Here is a 17707-nt window from a genome sequence, read left to right as displayed (position 1 = left end):
GGAATACTAAATAGGCCTCTATAAAATAGCCTGAAAGCAATTAAGGGCCAAAACTAAAAAGAGTCACTACACAAATTTTTTTACACAAAGAAGAAAGCATTTTAGGGAGGGAATATGACATAAAGCTTAAGAAAACAGGTTTTAGTGTCAACTAACATAGTTTGAGACCTAACTCTGACACTAACTGGCTATCTTAGGGAAATTAAACTCTGGAGCCTCAGTTTTCTCAATTATAAAATGTGGCTAAAAATAGCTTTTATGTCATGGAGTTGTCTACTGAGAAAGATTAAAAAGATGACAAACCCAAGTGTCCAAATCCTGGCATACTGAAAGCACTTATTAGATATTACTCACTGGTATTATTATTTTTGAATAGTGAAATGACTAATCTTTTGGAGTAAAAGCTTTATGCAGGGAACAGTTTGTTCATTCAACAGGTACTTATTGAGAACTTACTATGTGCCAGGCACTATTCTCAACCGAAGTTCCTGCCCTCGTGCAGGGTATAATTCAGTATGAAGAGACAGTTGGTAAACAAGCACTAGTAGTGATAAATTTTATAGAAAATATAAAACAGAGTCTAGGCAAGGGGAATGACAATGCAGAGTGGGGATTAATAAAGAAAGGATACTCTGATAAGGTGACATTTGGACAGAGACGGTATGGTGGTGTTTTTTTTTGTTTTTTTTTTTTTTTGTTGTTGTTGTTTGGGTTTTGGTACTGGGGATTAAACCCAGTGATGCTCTACCATTGAGCTACATCCCCAGTTCTTTTTAGTTTTTTGTTTTGAGACAAGGTCTTGCTAAATTTCTGAGGCTGGCCTCAAACTTGTAATCCTCCTACCTTAGGCTCTACAGTTGCTGAGATTACAGGCATGCGCCAGCACACCGGACTTGGGCAGAGATTTGAAGGAAGTGGAAGAGTGTGCCATGTAGTTAGTTGGGGTAGAAAGGGTAAGTGTTCCAAATAGTTTGAAGAACAAATGTGTGCTGCTGCTTGGTGTGTTTGAAGACTAGCTAGGAAATTAGTGTAGCTCATGAAGTATAAGCTAGAGAAAGAGTAGTATTGAGTTTAGAGGATGGAACATCATGTAGAATTTTAAAAGTCAGAGTAGACTTTGGCTTTTATTCAGGGTGAAATGGGAAACCATTATATAGTCTTGAGCAAACACAAGACAATGATTTGACATATATTTAGAATTTATCTTTTTTATGAAGATTGGATTGTAGAAGGGTAAAAGTAGAAACATAGAGACCAACCTGAAGGCTATTTCAGAAATAGAGGTGAGGGATAATGATTTAGACCATAGTAGTAATTGTGAAGGTGGTTAGAAATGATCAAAATCTGAATCTATTTTGAATCAAAATCCCATGGAATTTGCTGGCTTGAATTGGGTGTAGAGAGAAAAAGAGAAGTCAAACTGGGTGCTGTAGGGCACACCTATTTTCCCAACAGCTCAGGAGGCTGAAACAGGAGGATTGAAAATTCAAAGCCAGCCTCAGCAACTCAGCGAGGCCCTAAGGAACTTAGAAGGACCCTGTATCAAAATAAAAATAATAAAAAGGGCTTGGGGTGGGGCTCAGTGGTTAAGTGCCCATGGGTTCAATCCCCAGCACCAGACAAAACGAAACAAAACAAAACAGAAACCCCTGAAACTTTAATAAAGTAAGTGATTTTAGTAGTGACCTGAGGACTAAAATTCTGCTCTCAGGATCTTTGTATGTTCCTGAGTATGAATTCCAGGTTGGATATTGGGAACTCCCCTGATTCTCCATGAGAATTCCTGACTAACTATGTGTATGTGAGAGGGTAGGGATGGTTGAGAATGTGGGACAAACCCATATATATATATATATATATATATATCCCATATATATATATATATATATATATATATATATATATATATATTTTTTTTTTTTTTTTTTTTTTTTTTTTTTTTTGGGTACCAGGGATTGCTCCCAGGTGTGCTTAACCATTGAGCCATATCCCTGGCCCTTTTATATTTTATTTAGAGATAGGATTTGCTAAGTTGCTTAGGGCCTAAGTCCTGCCCCAGCCTAGGATTATAGTTGTGGACCACTGTGCCCAGTGATAAACCCATATTCTGACAGGGAGATTTGTTAGGAGAACATGAAATGCCAGAGCCCTAGAGAATATTGTCTTATCATTCAATAGCTCAGTTCATTATCTAGGTCCATGTCTGGAGTTTACTTCAGTAATGTGAAGAGGAAGAGAGACTTTTTACCCTCAATCTATCTTTACTGGTTTCACAACAGTATATCTACTAATCAAAGTATACTTGGTAAAGAAGAATACTCATTTGAGGCAGAAGATGACTTTAGATCATTTTCTTCCCCCTCTTTGAGCCTTCCTTTTGTGAGAATGATGGGAGATGAACTATAGCTAATCTGTAAGATTCCTTCTGGCTCTGATCTTTCAGAATCCTATGATTGTTTCTGAAGAGGAAGTGGTTTTTAGAGGTTCTGTTGCAACCTATAGTGACTCTATGGTGATTCAGTAGACAGACTGGTTTTCTGTTGAGATGGTAAGAAAAAGGGAGGATTTTAGAAGGTTTGGGGTGAAGGAGCTGGAGGAGAAATCTGCTTCTTTTGCTTGGGGGTAGGTTGTAGCTGGAAACTAAACATTTCAAACCTAATGGGAGATTGGTGGGAAATACCCTGCTGCTGGAAACAATCTTCCTCTACTTGAATGAGGTGGGCACATTGTGGAAGAGGGCTGGAGGATTTCATGTTTATAGATTTTTAATCTACTTCTTTTTCTTCTTCCTGAGTTTCATGACCCTTGATAGTCTAAAGAACCCTTCCCTAAAGTGGTGAAAATGAGGCAAGTAGGCTGTACTTTCTCACTTTTTTTGGAAGTGGGTAGCAAGTGAATAATAAATGGATTGTTCTGAGAACTGTCTTGAGAACTATTTTAGTGTTCTGAGTTCCATGTCAGCTACTTGAGTTTATTCCTGTATATTCAGTAAACATTTAATGAGGAGATTGGCTTTAGTTAATACCCTTTTCTGAGCCTGTTTTTCCCACCTGTCACAACTGTCAGGGCTAGGCAGGAGACTTGTTTAAGTTATAGCACTGACCTTCAGAATTTCTGACACAAATGTACGGGACTGCTCTGACAAGGTAACTGGGATAGGTTGTGGTGGGGGAACCTGTGTTAGTAGGTAGTCAGTGGGATGAGGGTTCTTAATTTAGGGCAGACTAACATTTAAAGAACGTTACAGAAGGCCTGGAGCTGAGGATGGACCTTACCTCTTTTCCTGGATTTGGTTGGGGACAGATTAGGTTCTGGTAATTATCACTAGTGTCTGCCGCCTTAAACTTCTATCTAAGAATTTGAGGCTCTCAGTTCCAGTTCTGAGAGGTCCTTTGGATTTCCCATGCTATCAGGAATTGTGTACCAATATCCCTATCCCAAATATTCCCCCCCAGTTATTATTCTGATTCTGGATCCTTCCGATCTGATCCCTGCTCTAACATTCACTTTGTGGAAAATTACCCACATTTTTTTTTGGAGTGGGTACTTGGGATTGAAGTCAGAGGCACTCGACCACTGAGCCACACCCCAGCCCTATTTTGTGTTTTAGAGACAGGGTCTCACTGAGTTGCTTAGTGCTTCACTTTTGCTGAGGCTGGCTTTGAACTTGAGATCCTCCTGCCTCAGGCTCCTGAGGTGCTGGGATTACAGGCATGTCCCACCACGCCCAGGTAATTACCCACCCTTTTAAATGCTATTTTTCCCATTTGTAAAATGAGAATAATAAGCTACTGTGACACAGATTTTTAGAGGCATAATTGGAATAATCTTTATAAAGGCACAGATGGAAAGCCCAGAGCCACATTCTGTTGATTTCTCTATCTTGTCACTGTGGACTCTGTGAGGTGTGTGTATGGAAACTCTAGGGACTTGCAAAGCTCAGTTTGAAAACCCCTGACCTGATCCAGTATTCTTGTTTTATGAATGAGGTAATACTGAGTCCACATTCCTATGTTTCTCATATGATGTGTTTCCTAAACCCCTTCATTATTCATGACAGTCTCTTCTAGACATAGTTTAGTTGGCTAATATCTCTCATTAAGTATTCCAGCTATGGTCTGCCTTGCATAGATACTATTACCATGCTTTGACTTTACATATCTAAGATTACATTAGCCTCATTAGAAGCCACACTCTTACCACTTAGTGTATAATCTCTCATAATACCTAAGATGTCTCTATGCATTTGTAATAGCAAACTATGTCTCCCCTGTAGTGTACTGATATATTTGTTCCCCATCCCCCACCTTTTTAAATTGGGTGTGGTTCACAACACATGACACATGAGGAACTTGAGGATCAGAGAGTAGAAGAGATTTGACCAGAGTCTCATAGCAGTTATAACTTGTTCTAGATAGGAGGTCACTTACATTCCTTGTTCTAGACACTGTGCATCTACTTACACAGCTTTAGCTTCTTTGACAGTTTGCCATCTGTTTAGCCTGTTTAGCTTACTTAGGAGGTTTGGATCTGGTTTGGGGAATTCTGACTACAGTTTATAAGACAAAAAGACATTAGAAAACCTCAAGGAACTGACATCCTTCCTTAACTGAGATATGCTCATTCATCCATTCATTAAACAGTTTTTTAAACAGCATCTATAGCCTATAGTCTGCATACTATCTTGAGAACAGGCTTCAGGGGACCAGTAAGGAGGCACTTATGGTAGTTCAGACAAGATTTGAAAATGTTAGAGGTCATGAAAAGTGGTCAGATTTTGGATATTTTGAAGGAAGAATCAATAGGATTTATTGATGAACTTGATAAACAGTATAAGAGAATGCAGGTGTGTGTGTGTGTGTGAGCAACTGGAAAAATGGAATCTCCATTAGTTGAGATGGAGAAGATATTGGGAGGAAGAACTCTGGGGGAAGGCGTAGGAATTTATGTTTCGTACACAGAAATGTAAAAATGCAATGTGACAAATGCTAGGGATTCATTGAAAAGTTTGAAGTAGAGGTATGACCTAACAGATTTTCATTTTGAAAACATCATTCTCTTGATCATGTATATATTAAAAGGAATAAGCATACTATCCAGCTGGGCATGGTGGTGTGTACCTGTAATCCCAGTGACTTGGGAGCCTGAGGCAGCCTCAGCAACTTAGTTGGATCCTGTCTCAAAATAAAAATAAAAAGACCTGGGATGTGGCTCAGTGGTTAAGCACTCCTGGTACAAAAAAAAAAAAAAAAAAAAAAAAAAAACCTTTCATGAGGATGTCTAGGCAGAGGCCCTAGTTGCTTTGTGATCTTTTGCAAGTTATGACATCCCTCTGAGCCTCATTTTCTTGATCTTTCAAATCAGATAGCAAATCTTGTTCTTCAAATCTCCAAAGATTGCCACAAGGACTAGCTGAGATGGAAGATGAATAAACACTCTCAAAATACTACAATGAGAATTATAAAATTCTCAAATTTATAGAAAAGTTGCAAGTACAATACAAATAACTTTACTGATGCATTAAAGGGTAGATGTGATGTGGATCCCTGACCACTTTAGTGTGTTTATAGTACTTTCTACTATATAACTATAATAAAACTATCAAAATAAGGAAATCAATGCTAATATATCACAACCATATAATCCTCAGACTCTGTTGAAGTTTTTTAAAAAAATTAAGTTGTAGATGGACATAGTGTCTTTATTTTATTCATTTATTTTTTTATGTGGGGCTGAGGATGGAACTCAGTGTCTCCCATGTGCTAGGTGAACGCACAACCTCTGGGTCATAAGCCCAGCCCCTCTGTTGCAGTTTTGCCAAGTTGTCCCAATGTCTTTTATAGTAGAAGGACCCTGCCAAAGAATAACATATAGTATACAGTTGTTATGTCTTTTTAGTCTCCTTTAATCTAGAATAGTCCTTCAGTCTACTTGAAGATAGATCATTGTCTTGATATTCTATCTTTTCAGTCTTATTTAGAATTAACTTTGACCGTTAGATTGGTCATGCTTCTCAGCTTCTGCACCTAAACTCTAAGACTGTTCCCTCTCCCTAAATAAAAACAAGGACTGTCGGACTGTCCTTACCTGGGTCAGTCTAAGTCCTGCTTATTCTTTTTTTTTTTTTTTTTTTTTTTTGCGGTACTGGGGATCGAACTCAGGGCCTTGTGCTTGCGAGGCAAGCACTCTATCAGCTGAGCTATCTCCCCAGCCCCCCTGCTTATTCTTTCAGAACCATGTGAAGTTTTTTCCAATTCTCACTTTCTAACTCTCTTTCTTGCCCTCAGAATCAACAATAAAATCTAGATTTAGAAAATGCATTTAACAAAATATTCCCTTTATTTACTGTTAAGGCAACTGAGGTCCAGAGAAGTGAATTAATTTGTAGAAGGTCTCATATTGTGACAAGTAGCAAAGTTTGGTCTAAAATTCAGTTTTCTTGACTTCTAATCTGGAGCTTTCCCCCTGACCATTCATTTCCCTATCATTATAGCATTCTTGGCCAGGGACTGCAGGAGCTTCAGCTAACACTAAAGGTAGGCCTAGAGGAACATCATAACTCAGATTGATCAGTTAAGGTAGTGCAGAGTCCTAGGATACAGGGCTGAGCCAAAAATATATGGGAGCAGTATGAACTCATGCACTAGGCATCAGGGAGCTTATAATTTTGAAGCAGAGGTGGGATAAGGAATATACAGGACCTTAGGTCTAGGAGGACCTTAGTCATTACCTGATATCTCTTTTGGGGATGGAAGCTTTGAGATAGCCCTCATCTAAGGTCTGTTCTACTTATTTAAAGTTTTATGGTTTTATTTAAGACCCTGAAGTTATTTTTACCCTGGATTGTAGTATATACAGTTGCTCATGCAGGAAATATTTCTAACATATCAACACCTGCATATCTCTCTCTCTCTCTCTCTCTCTCTCTCTCTCTCTCTCTCTCTCTCTCTCCCTTTCTGTATTTATTTATTTATTTAGGTTGGGGATTTGAACTCAGGGGTGATTTACCACTGATCCACATCCCCAGTCTTTTTTAAAATATTTTATTTTGAGACAGGGTCTCACTAAGTGTTTGAGGCTGGCCTCCAACTTGCAATACTCCTGCCAGCCTCCTGAGTTGTTGGGATTACAGGCATGTGCCACTGTGCCTGGCAAGACCTGCATTTTGGAGTGTGATTTTTAACTAGAAGTTCATTTTTGAAACCAGTGTTTGCTTCCTTTTGCCCCCACCCCTCAATATGTAGGCTCTTTTCATTTCTGTGTATTGTATGAAGCAGTTAAAGTGGTCCAAGTGAAAAACATTATACAAGCTGTGAGGTTTTTAAACTTGTGACAAGGGACAGAAGGGAAATTCTACTCATTGCAAGGAAACCTTTACTTAAGCTTCAGGGAGCCACAAGCACTTAAAACCCATGAACCTTCAGTTGATTATCCTTATGCCATCCAGTCTCTACTAGGAACTGACTTATGTTCTTGTGCTGGTCACCCTTTAGCTGAATTATTTTTCCATTTTCTGGATGCTCAATTACAGTGTAATTGGAGGCAAATTTCTTCTTAAATGCCTTCACTAGTTTCTTTTCATCATACTTGTCAGCAATCCCTTGGACAGTAGAAGGGATCTTCCTGCCACTTCTCTGTTGAATTTTTTTTCCTGTCTGTTGAATTCTTACATGGATATAATCCTCAGTGCCAGCAGGAAGCAGGTTATCACCCTTACTTGCATTAGCAAGGGGTTGAAAGAGTAGAGTTTCTAGATTGCAGACATACAATATGATTCCTTTTCCTCAGTGGAAACAGCCTATGGAACAGCTGGGCAATAGGCAGGTGGTGGGGTTGGGAGTTGGGGAGGGAGCTCAAGGGGGAAGCTGTTGAGTCCAGGACAACAACTCAATGACTAGGGTAGCTATGATATTTTAATACATGGAAATCTACCCAAGCAAGCAGTCACACCCGTCTCTTATTGAACTTTAGTATTAGCTGCTTTTGAGGATTATTGTACCTTTTGAAATGTTCTCCAAACTACCACAAATATTAAGTTAGAGAATCTTAAAAGTGACATCCAGATTTGGTGAAAATCCAGTTGTTTTCACATGATATGAAATATACTGTCAGAAATCTAATTTTATTTTTATAGATATGTCAGGTACTCTAATAAGTGCTTAGAGTATAGCAAAATACAGGAGAAATCTATTTCTTGTCCTTGTGGATCTCACAATCTTATGGGGGCAAGATTTTTGCCTGTGAGGTGCAATTTTATTTAGGAAATGTTGGGAACAATGTTCTTTCTCTTATTTCAAGGAAGAGGATGGGGAGGTGGGAGAAATGTCTCCAGGAGCAAATGGGTATAAACCTGCTTCTGTGACACTTGACAAGTCAAGAACTATGAAGGTTCAAGAACATGAGAGCTTCCTGTCTTGAGTTTTGGGTCTTTCAGGAAGTTATCAGGAGGTTGAAGAGATCATAGTAAATGTGGTCTTGACCCCAGTCTAGAATTCAAAGTGGCTGGGAGTCTCCTCCTCAGCTTATGACAGTGTTCCTGGAGATTTTTAGGAGAGACTTCTCCAAGTTCATTTGGGTGCGCTTCACATTGGTGCAGTGGAACATACACTAGTCTGGAAGTCAGAAACCTTGAACCTTGTCAGATTTACCTTTAACCCTCTGTGGCATTGGCAAATCTCTTCTTTTGGATTTCTTGTATCTTTAAAATTGGAATAATAGGGCTGGGGAGATAGCTCAGCTGGTAGAGCGCTTGTCTCACAAGTGCAAGGCCCTGAGTTTGATCCCCAGTACCAAAAAAAAAAAAAAAAAAAAAAATTGGGATAATAATAGGTGTTCCTCCTGCTACTAAGGTAGTTGTGAGGATCAGGTGAGGCAATGTATTTTTAAGCATTCATTTGAGGAATTAACTGAATTTGTATTGATTTATATAACCATGTGAGGCAGGCATGGTAGGTTTCATTAGTTTTCTTTGGTCTCTACCTTAGCTAAGTTTGTTCTTTTTTCCCCCCTCTTTCCCATATAAGTATTGGGTTCCCATATGAGACCCATATCCTGAATCTCACCCAGATCCACGGGCTTCTTTCATTCTCTCCCATGGCACAGAGGTCTAGGAATGAGCCTACTGTGGGGACTCAAGAAACAGTTCTTGACATGACTCCCAATTCCATTCCACAAATTCCACACTCTTCCTCTCTGTGTCTGCCTCTTTTTTTTTTTTTTGAAACTGATTTTGAGGACCCATTCCCTGCTGCTGGAAGGGTGAAATGGAACCAGAATTCAAGACATGTTAGAGATTATCCATCTAACCTTCCCCCTCCTTCCATTTGTCTTCTCCCATCTTATATTTTATCAAGAAGGAAACTGAGGCTCATTATGTGCCATTCATACACTGAATAAGAAGTAAACAATAAATCTGGTGACTCCTATTCAGAGCCAGGACTTCCCAAATTTTAGTGTGTTTAAATAAGTGCCTGAGGATCTTATTAGGAATCTGTGACCCCACCCAAACTTAATGAATCAATGAATCAGAATCTCCAGAAGATAAAACATCTGCCTTTTTTTTTTTTTTTTTTTTTTTTTTTTTGGTGATGCTGGGGATTGAACTCAGGGCTTTGCACTTGCTATCAAGTACTTTACCACTGAGTTACACTCCCATTCCTGACTTGTATTTTTACAACCTCCTCAGACAATTCTGATGTCAGGGTTGGTCATTGAAAAATAATTATTTAGGGGTTAGGGATGTATGTTAGTGGTGGAGTGCATATTTTAGCATATGTGAGGCCTTGGGTTTTATTCTCCCCATAATTAAGTTTGTGATAAAAGAGAGAATATGACATGTTTTATAACATGGGAGAAGGGAATCTGTGAAGGAGAGAGTAGGCAAGGGGAACCAACTCCAGATTTCTTAACAGATCAGTGTTAGGAAATATTACACATGAAATTTGAGATCTAGATATTTAATCTCCTAATACTTTTATGTTTAGGTGCCCACAGAAATAGAGTAGACAAGATTGAAGACAAACCATTTAAACAATGCTATTTGCCTAGATAACAGAACCATTATAATGAAATCTCAATCTCTCTCTCTCTCTCTCTCTCTCTCTCTCTCTCTCTCTCTCTCTCTCTCTCTCTCTCTCTCTCCTTCCCTCTGTCTCTCTTTCCCTGCTAGGGACTGAACCCAGAACCTCATGCATTCTAGGCAAGCACTCCACCACCCCTGGCGCCTACTTGCATTTCTCTTTTAGGCAGTATTCCAGATACCATGATAATAAAAGATTTGAGAGCTGCCCTCATTCACTTATTATGGGTAAGGCCAGCTGTGTCACAGGATGGTAGGAACAATTGTGTAAGATTTCCCTCCTATAAGTAGGCATGTAGGCAGTGAGAAAAGGGTTACCTTCTGTACTGGCACATGTTAGGTCTTCTCAACAGAGAAGAGGTACAGAGTCCAGCTGGCACCAAAACTACCTTCCAAGGGGAACAGGCACAAGGTCTTTGGATTAAGTCCTGAAAATAGCTGGCCAGAGGACAGGGTACAATAATAGCACAGATTACAGAGCAAGTACTATACTTTGAACTTCAGCTCCAGGGCCTTCTTCCAGTCTCTCTCATGGCATGGAGTCCAGGACTGAGTCCACTTTAGGGGTTCAAGAAACTCTTCTCTATTCCATTCCAAAAGTTCCACACTCTTTTCTTCTCTGTGTCTACCATTTCCCCTGCCTGTCCAGGGTCTATCTTCTTTGTCTATATCTTCTCTTACCCCCGCTCCTTCCTCCCGCATTTCCTCTCTCTGATTAGCCTGGATTCATCTGATCATAAGAGCAGTCATAAGTTTGTTTATTTATTCATTCATTATTTTATTCATTCATTTCACAATTATAAATAAAATGCCCACCATATATAAACTTGGTGCTAGGCACTGAGAAGGAAACAGATGTCTACATGACTATAATATTACTAAAAAAGTGCCAACAAGCCAAGAAGAAATGAATGAATGAACAGACGAATAATATTAATTTTTTCTGATGAAATAATAGTTAATAATCTTCCTGGAAAGGAAGACTTATAAAGATGTCTGTTTTTTTTTCTAAATTAATCTGTATGTTTATTATAATTAATTGGAAGTCAGTGAGATTTTTTTTATTGAGATGTAATTTATACCAAACAATTTATCCATTTAAAGTGTACAAATGGTTTTAAATGTATATTTCAATGATATTCACAGAGGTGTATAGCCATTACCCAATCAATTTTAGAACATTTCATCACCCCAAAAGAAAATCCTTCCTCAATAAAAGTCATTCCTTATTTCCTCTCAACTTTCCCCACTCCAGTTTTAGACAACCATTAATCTATTTTCTGATTCTATGACTCTGACTATTCTGGACGTTTCATATGAATGGAATCATACAATATGTTGCCTTTTGTTTCTGACTCTTAGCATAATTTTGGTTGTTGATACTGGGGATTGAACCCAAGTGTGCTTAATCACTGAGCCACATCCTCAGCCTTTTTTTTTTTTTTTTTTTACCTTTTTAAGACATGGTCTCATTAAGTTGCTTAGGGCCTCACTGAATTGCTGAGGCTGGTCTCGAACTTGTGATCCTCTGGCCTCAGCCTCCTGAGCCACTGATACAGGCTTTGTGCCAATATGCCCAATAGCATGTTTTCAGTGTTTATCCGTGTTTTAGCATGTATCAGTATTTCATCCTTTTTATAGATGAGTAATGTTCCTTTGTATGGATATACCATATTTTTACTTATACATTCCTCAATTGAAAGGGGTGTGTGTGTGTGTGTGTGTGTGTGTGTGTGTGTTACTGGGGATTGAACCCAGGGCCCCAGGCATGCTAGGCAAGCATTCCGTCACTGACCTACATCCCCATCCCTTTTAAAAATTTTATTTTGAGACAGCGTCTTGCTGAGTTGCCTGGGCTGACCTTGAACTTGCAGTTCTCCTGCTTCAACCTCCCAAGTAGCTGGGATGATATTTCCGTTTTTTTGATAGCTGAATAATGTTACTATGGGCATTTGTATACAAATTTTTGTGTGTATGTGTGTGTGCGTGTGTATGTACATATATATGTGTGTATACATATATATATATATGCTTTCAAGTCTAGTGGGTATATATTTCAGAGTATAATTGCTGGGTCATATGGTAACTCTGTACTTAGCCTTTTGAGGAATTGCTAGTCTCTTTTCCAAAGTGACTGAATCATTTTATATTCCCACCAGCAGTACATGAGGTTTCCAATTCTCCACATGCTTGCTAACACATTATTATCTGTCTGTTTTATTATGGTTGCCTTAGTGGGTGTGAAGTGGGATATCATTGTGGTTTTATTTGTATTTCCTTCATCATTCCTGCTTTTTGAAGATCACTTGGTACAGGACTGGCTTTCTGAATCAGGGAGGAATAAAAGGTAAACTAAGTTTAGGCAGGTATTTCTCTTCTTATTGAAACTTTCTACTCTAGTTTCATCAGTTTTATAGTTAATGGGAAGTACTTCCAGGTTCAAGTGATAGGTTGACAGTTGATTCCAGTTTTTAAATCAGGAGCTGGATGAGGCTGCATTAGTATCTGAAAACTAGCTATCACTTGAAACCAGAGATCTATAGAAGTTTTGAAAAGAACAGAAGTGAGGGAGAAGCCAAAGATAATGATAAATTTCTGATAGCCTACTAAAAGTCCATCCTTAGCAGTCTTCAACCACACTTTGATTTTGATTTCTTCCTTATCCTTATCCTTATACTTTTTGTTTGTTTGTTTTTTTGCTTTGGAAACAATACCTGTCTCTTTTGGATACCATGTCATTTGGGAAAACAGTGTCCTGAACTAGAGACATTTAGTTACAGAACCACTCTATCCAATATGGTAACCATTAGCTACATGTGATTATTCATATTTAAACTTATTGAAATTAAATAACTTTATTGAAAATAAAAATTCATTTTCAAGCGTTTAATAGCTCTGTGTGGATAGTGACTACCACTTATTGAACAGCACTACTTTAGAATAATGTTGTCAGTAATGTGCTAAGTAACCTTGAAGTCATCATTTCCCATTTCTGTGCCTTAGGTTTGTCGTCTGCAAGTAAAACTGGTAGATCTCAAAAACTTCATTTGCTTTTGGCATTCTGAGTGATTCGTGATGAGTTTTGGGGTGTACCTCCTTCCATTTCCTCTTTCAGCCTTTCTCCTTCCTCACTGCATCGAGGGCAGAAGTACCCAGAGGGAACATTAGGTTGCTAATTTGTCAAGTTACATTGCTTCCATTTCTTTCTCCCTTGGTGAAAGGGAAAATAACTTGAGGGCATACTTACCTCAGAGTGCCTCATATTTGTGTATCCATATTTCTATGGATCATAGAACTCTTTCAAATTATTTCTTCATTTTATAAAATGAAAGAATCTTGAAGTTGGAAGGGCCTTACAGGTCATCTCAGCCTTTAGTGAACATGAATTATGTGGGAAGCTTGTAAGATGAAACTCCAAGGTCCCTTCCCTGGAGAATGATCTTGTAGAAGTAAGTGTTTCCCTGACCCAAACTATACATCTGACCATCCTGCAGCTGTGTGAAGTGGGAATTGGAATGTGCATTATAAACACTATCTGACCACATTTTGAGAAACACTGGATTAGCTTGGTCCACATGGCAGAATATACTCTTTAGTGTTCTGCAAATCCCAAATTGTTCATGATATCTTCAGAGTTGGAAGTTCCTAAAGGAGTACCTTCCATCTTTGGACAACTCTGACAGAATGCTTTCTTTATATTGAGCTCTCTCACTGACCTAGCTGTTTCATTTATAGTTACATAATGCTGGTGTGTTTCTTTGTTACAACAATACTTCAGATTCATTCACTCATTCATTCATCCAGAAATATTATTGAATACCTACTATATACAAGGTTTTGTTCAAGGCCTTAGGAATTCAGCAGTGATAAAGACCAACCTAATCTCTACCTTCAGAAGCTGCCTCTGCCTAGTAGGGGAGACAGACAATTAGAGGGGGTGGGGAAGAACTAGAGAAGCATACCTTAAGAAAAGTGTCACACAAATGGATGAAATTGGAGAATATCATGCTAAGTAAGATAAGCCAATCTCAAAAATCCAAAGGGCGAATGATCTCACTGATAAGTGGATGATGGCACATAATGGAGGGTGGGAGGGGGGGCAAGAATGGAGGAAGGAGGGACTGTATAGAGGGAAAAGAGGAATGGAAGGGGAGGGGGGAAGGAAAAAAATAACAGAATGAATCAAACATCATTACCCTATGTAAATGTATGATTACGCAAATGGTATGCTGTTACTCCATGTACAAACAGAAACAACATGTATCCCATTTGTTTACAATAAAAATAAATTAAAAAAAGAAAGAAAGAAAAGTGCCACAAAGAAAATAAAGGGAATGTTGTAATGAAGAATAACAAGAAGGACTGATGTTATTAAAGGTGATCAGAGAAAGCCTCACTAAGAAGGTGACATTTAAGCTGAGACCTGAAACATAAGAGCCATTCAAAGAGTTGGGAAAAGATATTAAAAAAACCATGGAATGTTCTGTCCTTCTAAAGACCGGTGTGTTTGAGGTCTAGTAAACAGAATAAGAGAATTGCATGAGATGAAGTTGGAGAGGATACAGGATTTGGAAATTTGGATATTTTTTCTATATGCAATGGAATTCATTAAACGGGTTTAGGTAGGAGAGATGATGTGGTATGATTTATGTTTTTAATAGATCATTCCAAATGATGTATGGATTGGAAGGGAGAAAGAATGAAGTGAGAGACCAGTTAAGGGGCCATTGTGGTCATACAGGCAACAGATGAGGGCAGCTTAAACTAAGGTGGAATGAATAGAGATAATAGATATTTAAGAATTGCTATCATACCCTTCAATATCTTATCTTTTCCTTAAACATCTCAGTGGGGTGCTACTCTTATAGCAGGTTTGACTCCTTATCTGAGTGTTTCTCCTCTGGAAGACCCTACTTGCCAGTAGACCCTTTCCTTCAATGTATCTATAAAGAACTCAGTTTTCTCACCTATCTTTATTTTTTTTTCTTTTCTTTTTCTTAGGGATTGAACCTAGGGTCTCATGCATGCTAGATGAGTGCTCTACCACTGAACTATACTCCAAGCCCTCCCACCTACCTTTCTCTTAGTTCTTTATTTCTATTTTGTCCTTTGCTTGTAGTTTTGGGAATTAGAATCTTCAATTTAATGTCTGTCTTTCTCATATAAAGAGGGGAATACTAATCTTCCCTGTCACTAGTCAATTATCAGTCTTTCAATGATTTGACCATGACTCTTGAATATCTATTGTGCCAGCTATGCTTGGAGGAGACAGAGAAGAAAACATGATCTCTTTCTTCCAAGGTGTAATACAAGGTGAAAAAGCAAATCACAAGGAAAGTGACATAAAGGACCTTGGGAAAAAGGGGGAAATTTCAGCTTCTGGGTAGATGGGGGTAAAGGGAAACTAAGGAAGACTTCATGGAAGATGTTAACTTGGTGCACATGAGGTTAAACGGGACAGGGTGTACTCTTATATGGGATAGTGAAAAATGACCCCACTGAGAAACCAACATTTGAACAATGACTCAAAGAGAATAAACTGTGTGGCTATCTAGGTGGAGGAATGCTCCAAGTGGAGGACAAAGCTCTGAGTTTAAGTGCGTTTGGTGTTTTTACCAAACACCTCCCTTTGGTACAGCAGAGGGAGGAGAGGAAGAGAGAACAATAATATATGAAAATAGAGAAGGACTGGATCACATAGGAACTAGTAGGTTGTTGTAAGGACTTTGACTTTTACTTAAGATTATATGGGGAGCAATCTGAGTATTTTGAGTGGAGTAATGATACAATCTGACTTGCCTAATGGTGATATTGGACTGGGACAGTAGCAATAAATGTGAAGAGAAGTTGTTTCTCTACTCTCACCTACTTCTAAATATATTTTGAGTCAATAATGTATTGAAGTAAATTTGGAGAATGTAAGGATGAGGTAGTTAGAGAGAGCTCCCTGGAGAAGATTCCTTGGAGGAAGGACATGAGAAGGACCTAGTGATCGTGAACCCTGGGTTGTCTCATTAACCATATGGCCTCCAGAGGAAGGGTATATGACTTGGTTTGTAGCAAAGGTTCCCAATCAGTAGTCATTCATTAATAGTTTTGTTTGGCCCACAGCATTTAAAAGTTTTAAAATTTGTTGTCAACACTTAAAAATTCAGATGTTTTGACAAAAAATAGATTCAAGGAATCTCTTGAAAATTCGAAAAAAATTGGCACCTGAGCCAGCAGACAAAGTCAACAGTAACTAAATTCAGGTACTAAATGCCTTCTTCTTCTTTTTTTTTTTTTTTGCCAGAACATGCATTCTCCAATTTTCTAGTTGCTGCCCCCCATTAACATTTTCACCAAAACTAAGGCTAAGTGTTGATATGTTGCTATTTCTCTCTCTCTCTCTCTTTCTAATACTGAGGATGGAAGCCAGGGCCTTGCACATACTAGCAAGTGTACTACCACTCCAGCTCCTTTTATTTTTCTCCCTAAGTTGCCTGGGATGTCCTCAAACTTGCCATCCTCCTGCCTCAGCCTCCCAAGTAGCTGTGATTGCAGGCATGCTAGTAAAGTGTACTTTGCCATTTTCCCCTGCCCTACCCTTGAGGGGCTGGGTTCTGAACCAGGGCCTATTGGATGGTGGGTGAGCCCTCTACTGCAGTTGTTGCTGTTTTTTTTTTTTTTAAAGAAAAGTTAAGAGGAGAAGTGAAGGAGTGGGGCTGGGGAACTAAAAAAAAAAAAAAAAAAAGAAAAGAAAGAAAGAAAAAAGAAAGATAAGAAAAAGAAAAGAGGAACGAGAATAATATCTTGTCTTTGTCAAAAATTTTCTTTCATGTGGTCTACTTTATTCTTTTATATTACCTTCCTGGACCCTGTTAAGTTTTGAGTTTGCAACTCATAATGTGAAGGGAAGAGGTTTGGACTTTAAGTCCTTGTCCCTGCTCTTTTACAGCCTACTCTGTGATGCCAAGCAAAACTTACAGTCTCCTTGACTCTCAGAGTTAGAGATAAAATTGGATGCTCTGTAAAGAGCTCTAACATCCTAGAGGTTTGGGATCTTGTGGTAGGCCAGTACCCTGTCCCCTCCCCACTTGCAACCAGCCAAGGGCCCCAGCCTGGTATATATATCAGAGAAAGAAGACACTGGAATGAGTAAGGTGCCTAGATCAATAATGTAGAACTTGAGCCCATGGCCAGGGAGAGAAATGTACACTGTGTGTGTGTGTACACACACATGTGTGACTGGAAGTGGTTTCAAGTAAACTGTACTTGTATAGGTTGTGCCTATATATTCCTGTTTACCTTCTGTGTACCAGGCTATATTCCAGGTGCTAGGGAGGTAGCAATAAACAAGCCAGATGAGGTCTCTGCTATCATGGAGCTTATAAAGGACATGAGCTCCAGTGAAGCTGGATAATATACAAATGGATAATATACAAATAAAATAAATGAGATAATTTCAAATAATGTAGTTTCATGAAAAAATAGTGGGTATGTGCATGTGGCGCTTACAGATGGCCCATGTTTTAGTTCTAGATACATATATTTATGCTTACCTGTGTCCATGTGTACAGATAGACTACTTTTGTGCCTAGAATGTTTACACTTTTTATGTAAGTGAGTACACATAGGTGAGCTGGTATA

The 17707-nt window shown here is 38.7% G+C and overlaps 2 protein-coding genes across 3 annotated transcripts in view; one reads left to right on the top strand and one right to left on the bottom strand.

Annotated features, from left to right (window-relative positions):
- The window catches only part of Acss2 (acyl-CoA synthetase short chain family member 2), a 45450-nt gene that overhangs the window by 9974 nt on the left and 17769 nt on the right, over window positions 1-17707 (top strand). The window lies entirely within an intron of this gene.
- On the bottom strand, window positions 7133-17629 carry LOC124972589 (eukaryotic translation initiation factor 1-like). Its single transcript, XM_047537085.1, has 2 exons — window positions 17620-17629; window positions 7133-7777 (listed from the first exon to the last, which is right to left on the bottom strand). Exons 1-2 carry the CDS (start codon window positions 17627-17629, stop codon window positions 7404-7406), a joined length of 384 nt encoding a protein of 127 aa, XP_047393041.1. The 3' UTR covers window positions 7133-7403.

This window comes from Sciurus carolinensis, chromosome 2 (genome assembly GCF_902686445.1).
Source record: "Sciurus carolinensis chromosome 2, mSciCar1.2, whole genome shotgun sequence".
Lineage (NCBI taxonomy): Eukaryota > Metazoa > Chordata > Mammalia > Rodentia > Sciuridae > Sciurus > Sciurus carolinensis.
The sequence above is the reverse complement of the archived record's forward strand: the minus strand, read 5'-3'. Positions and strand labels throughout refer to the sequence as shown.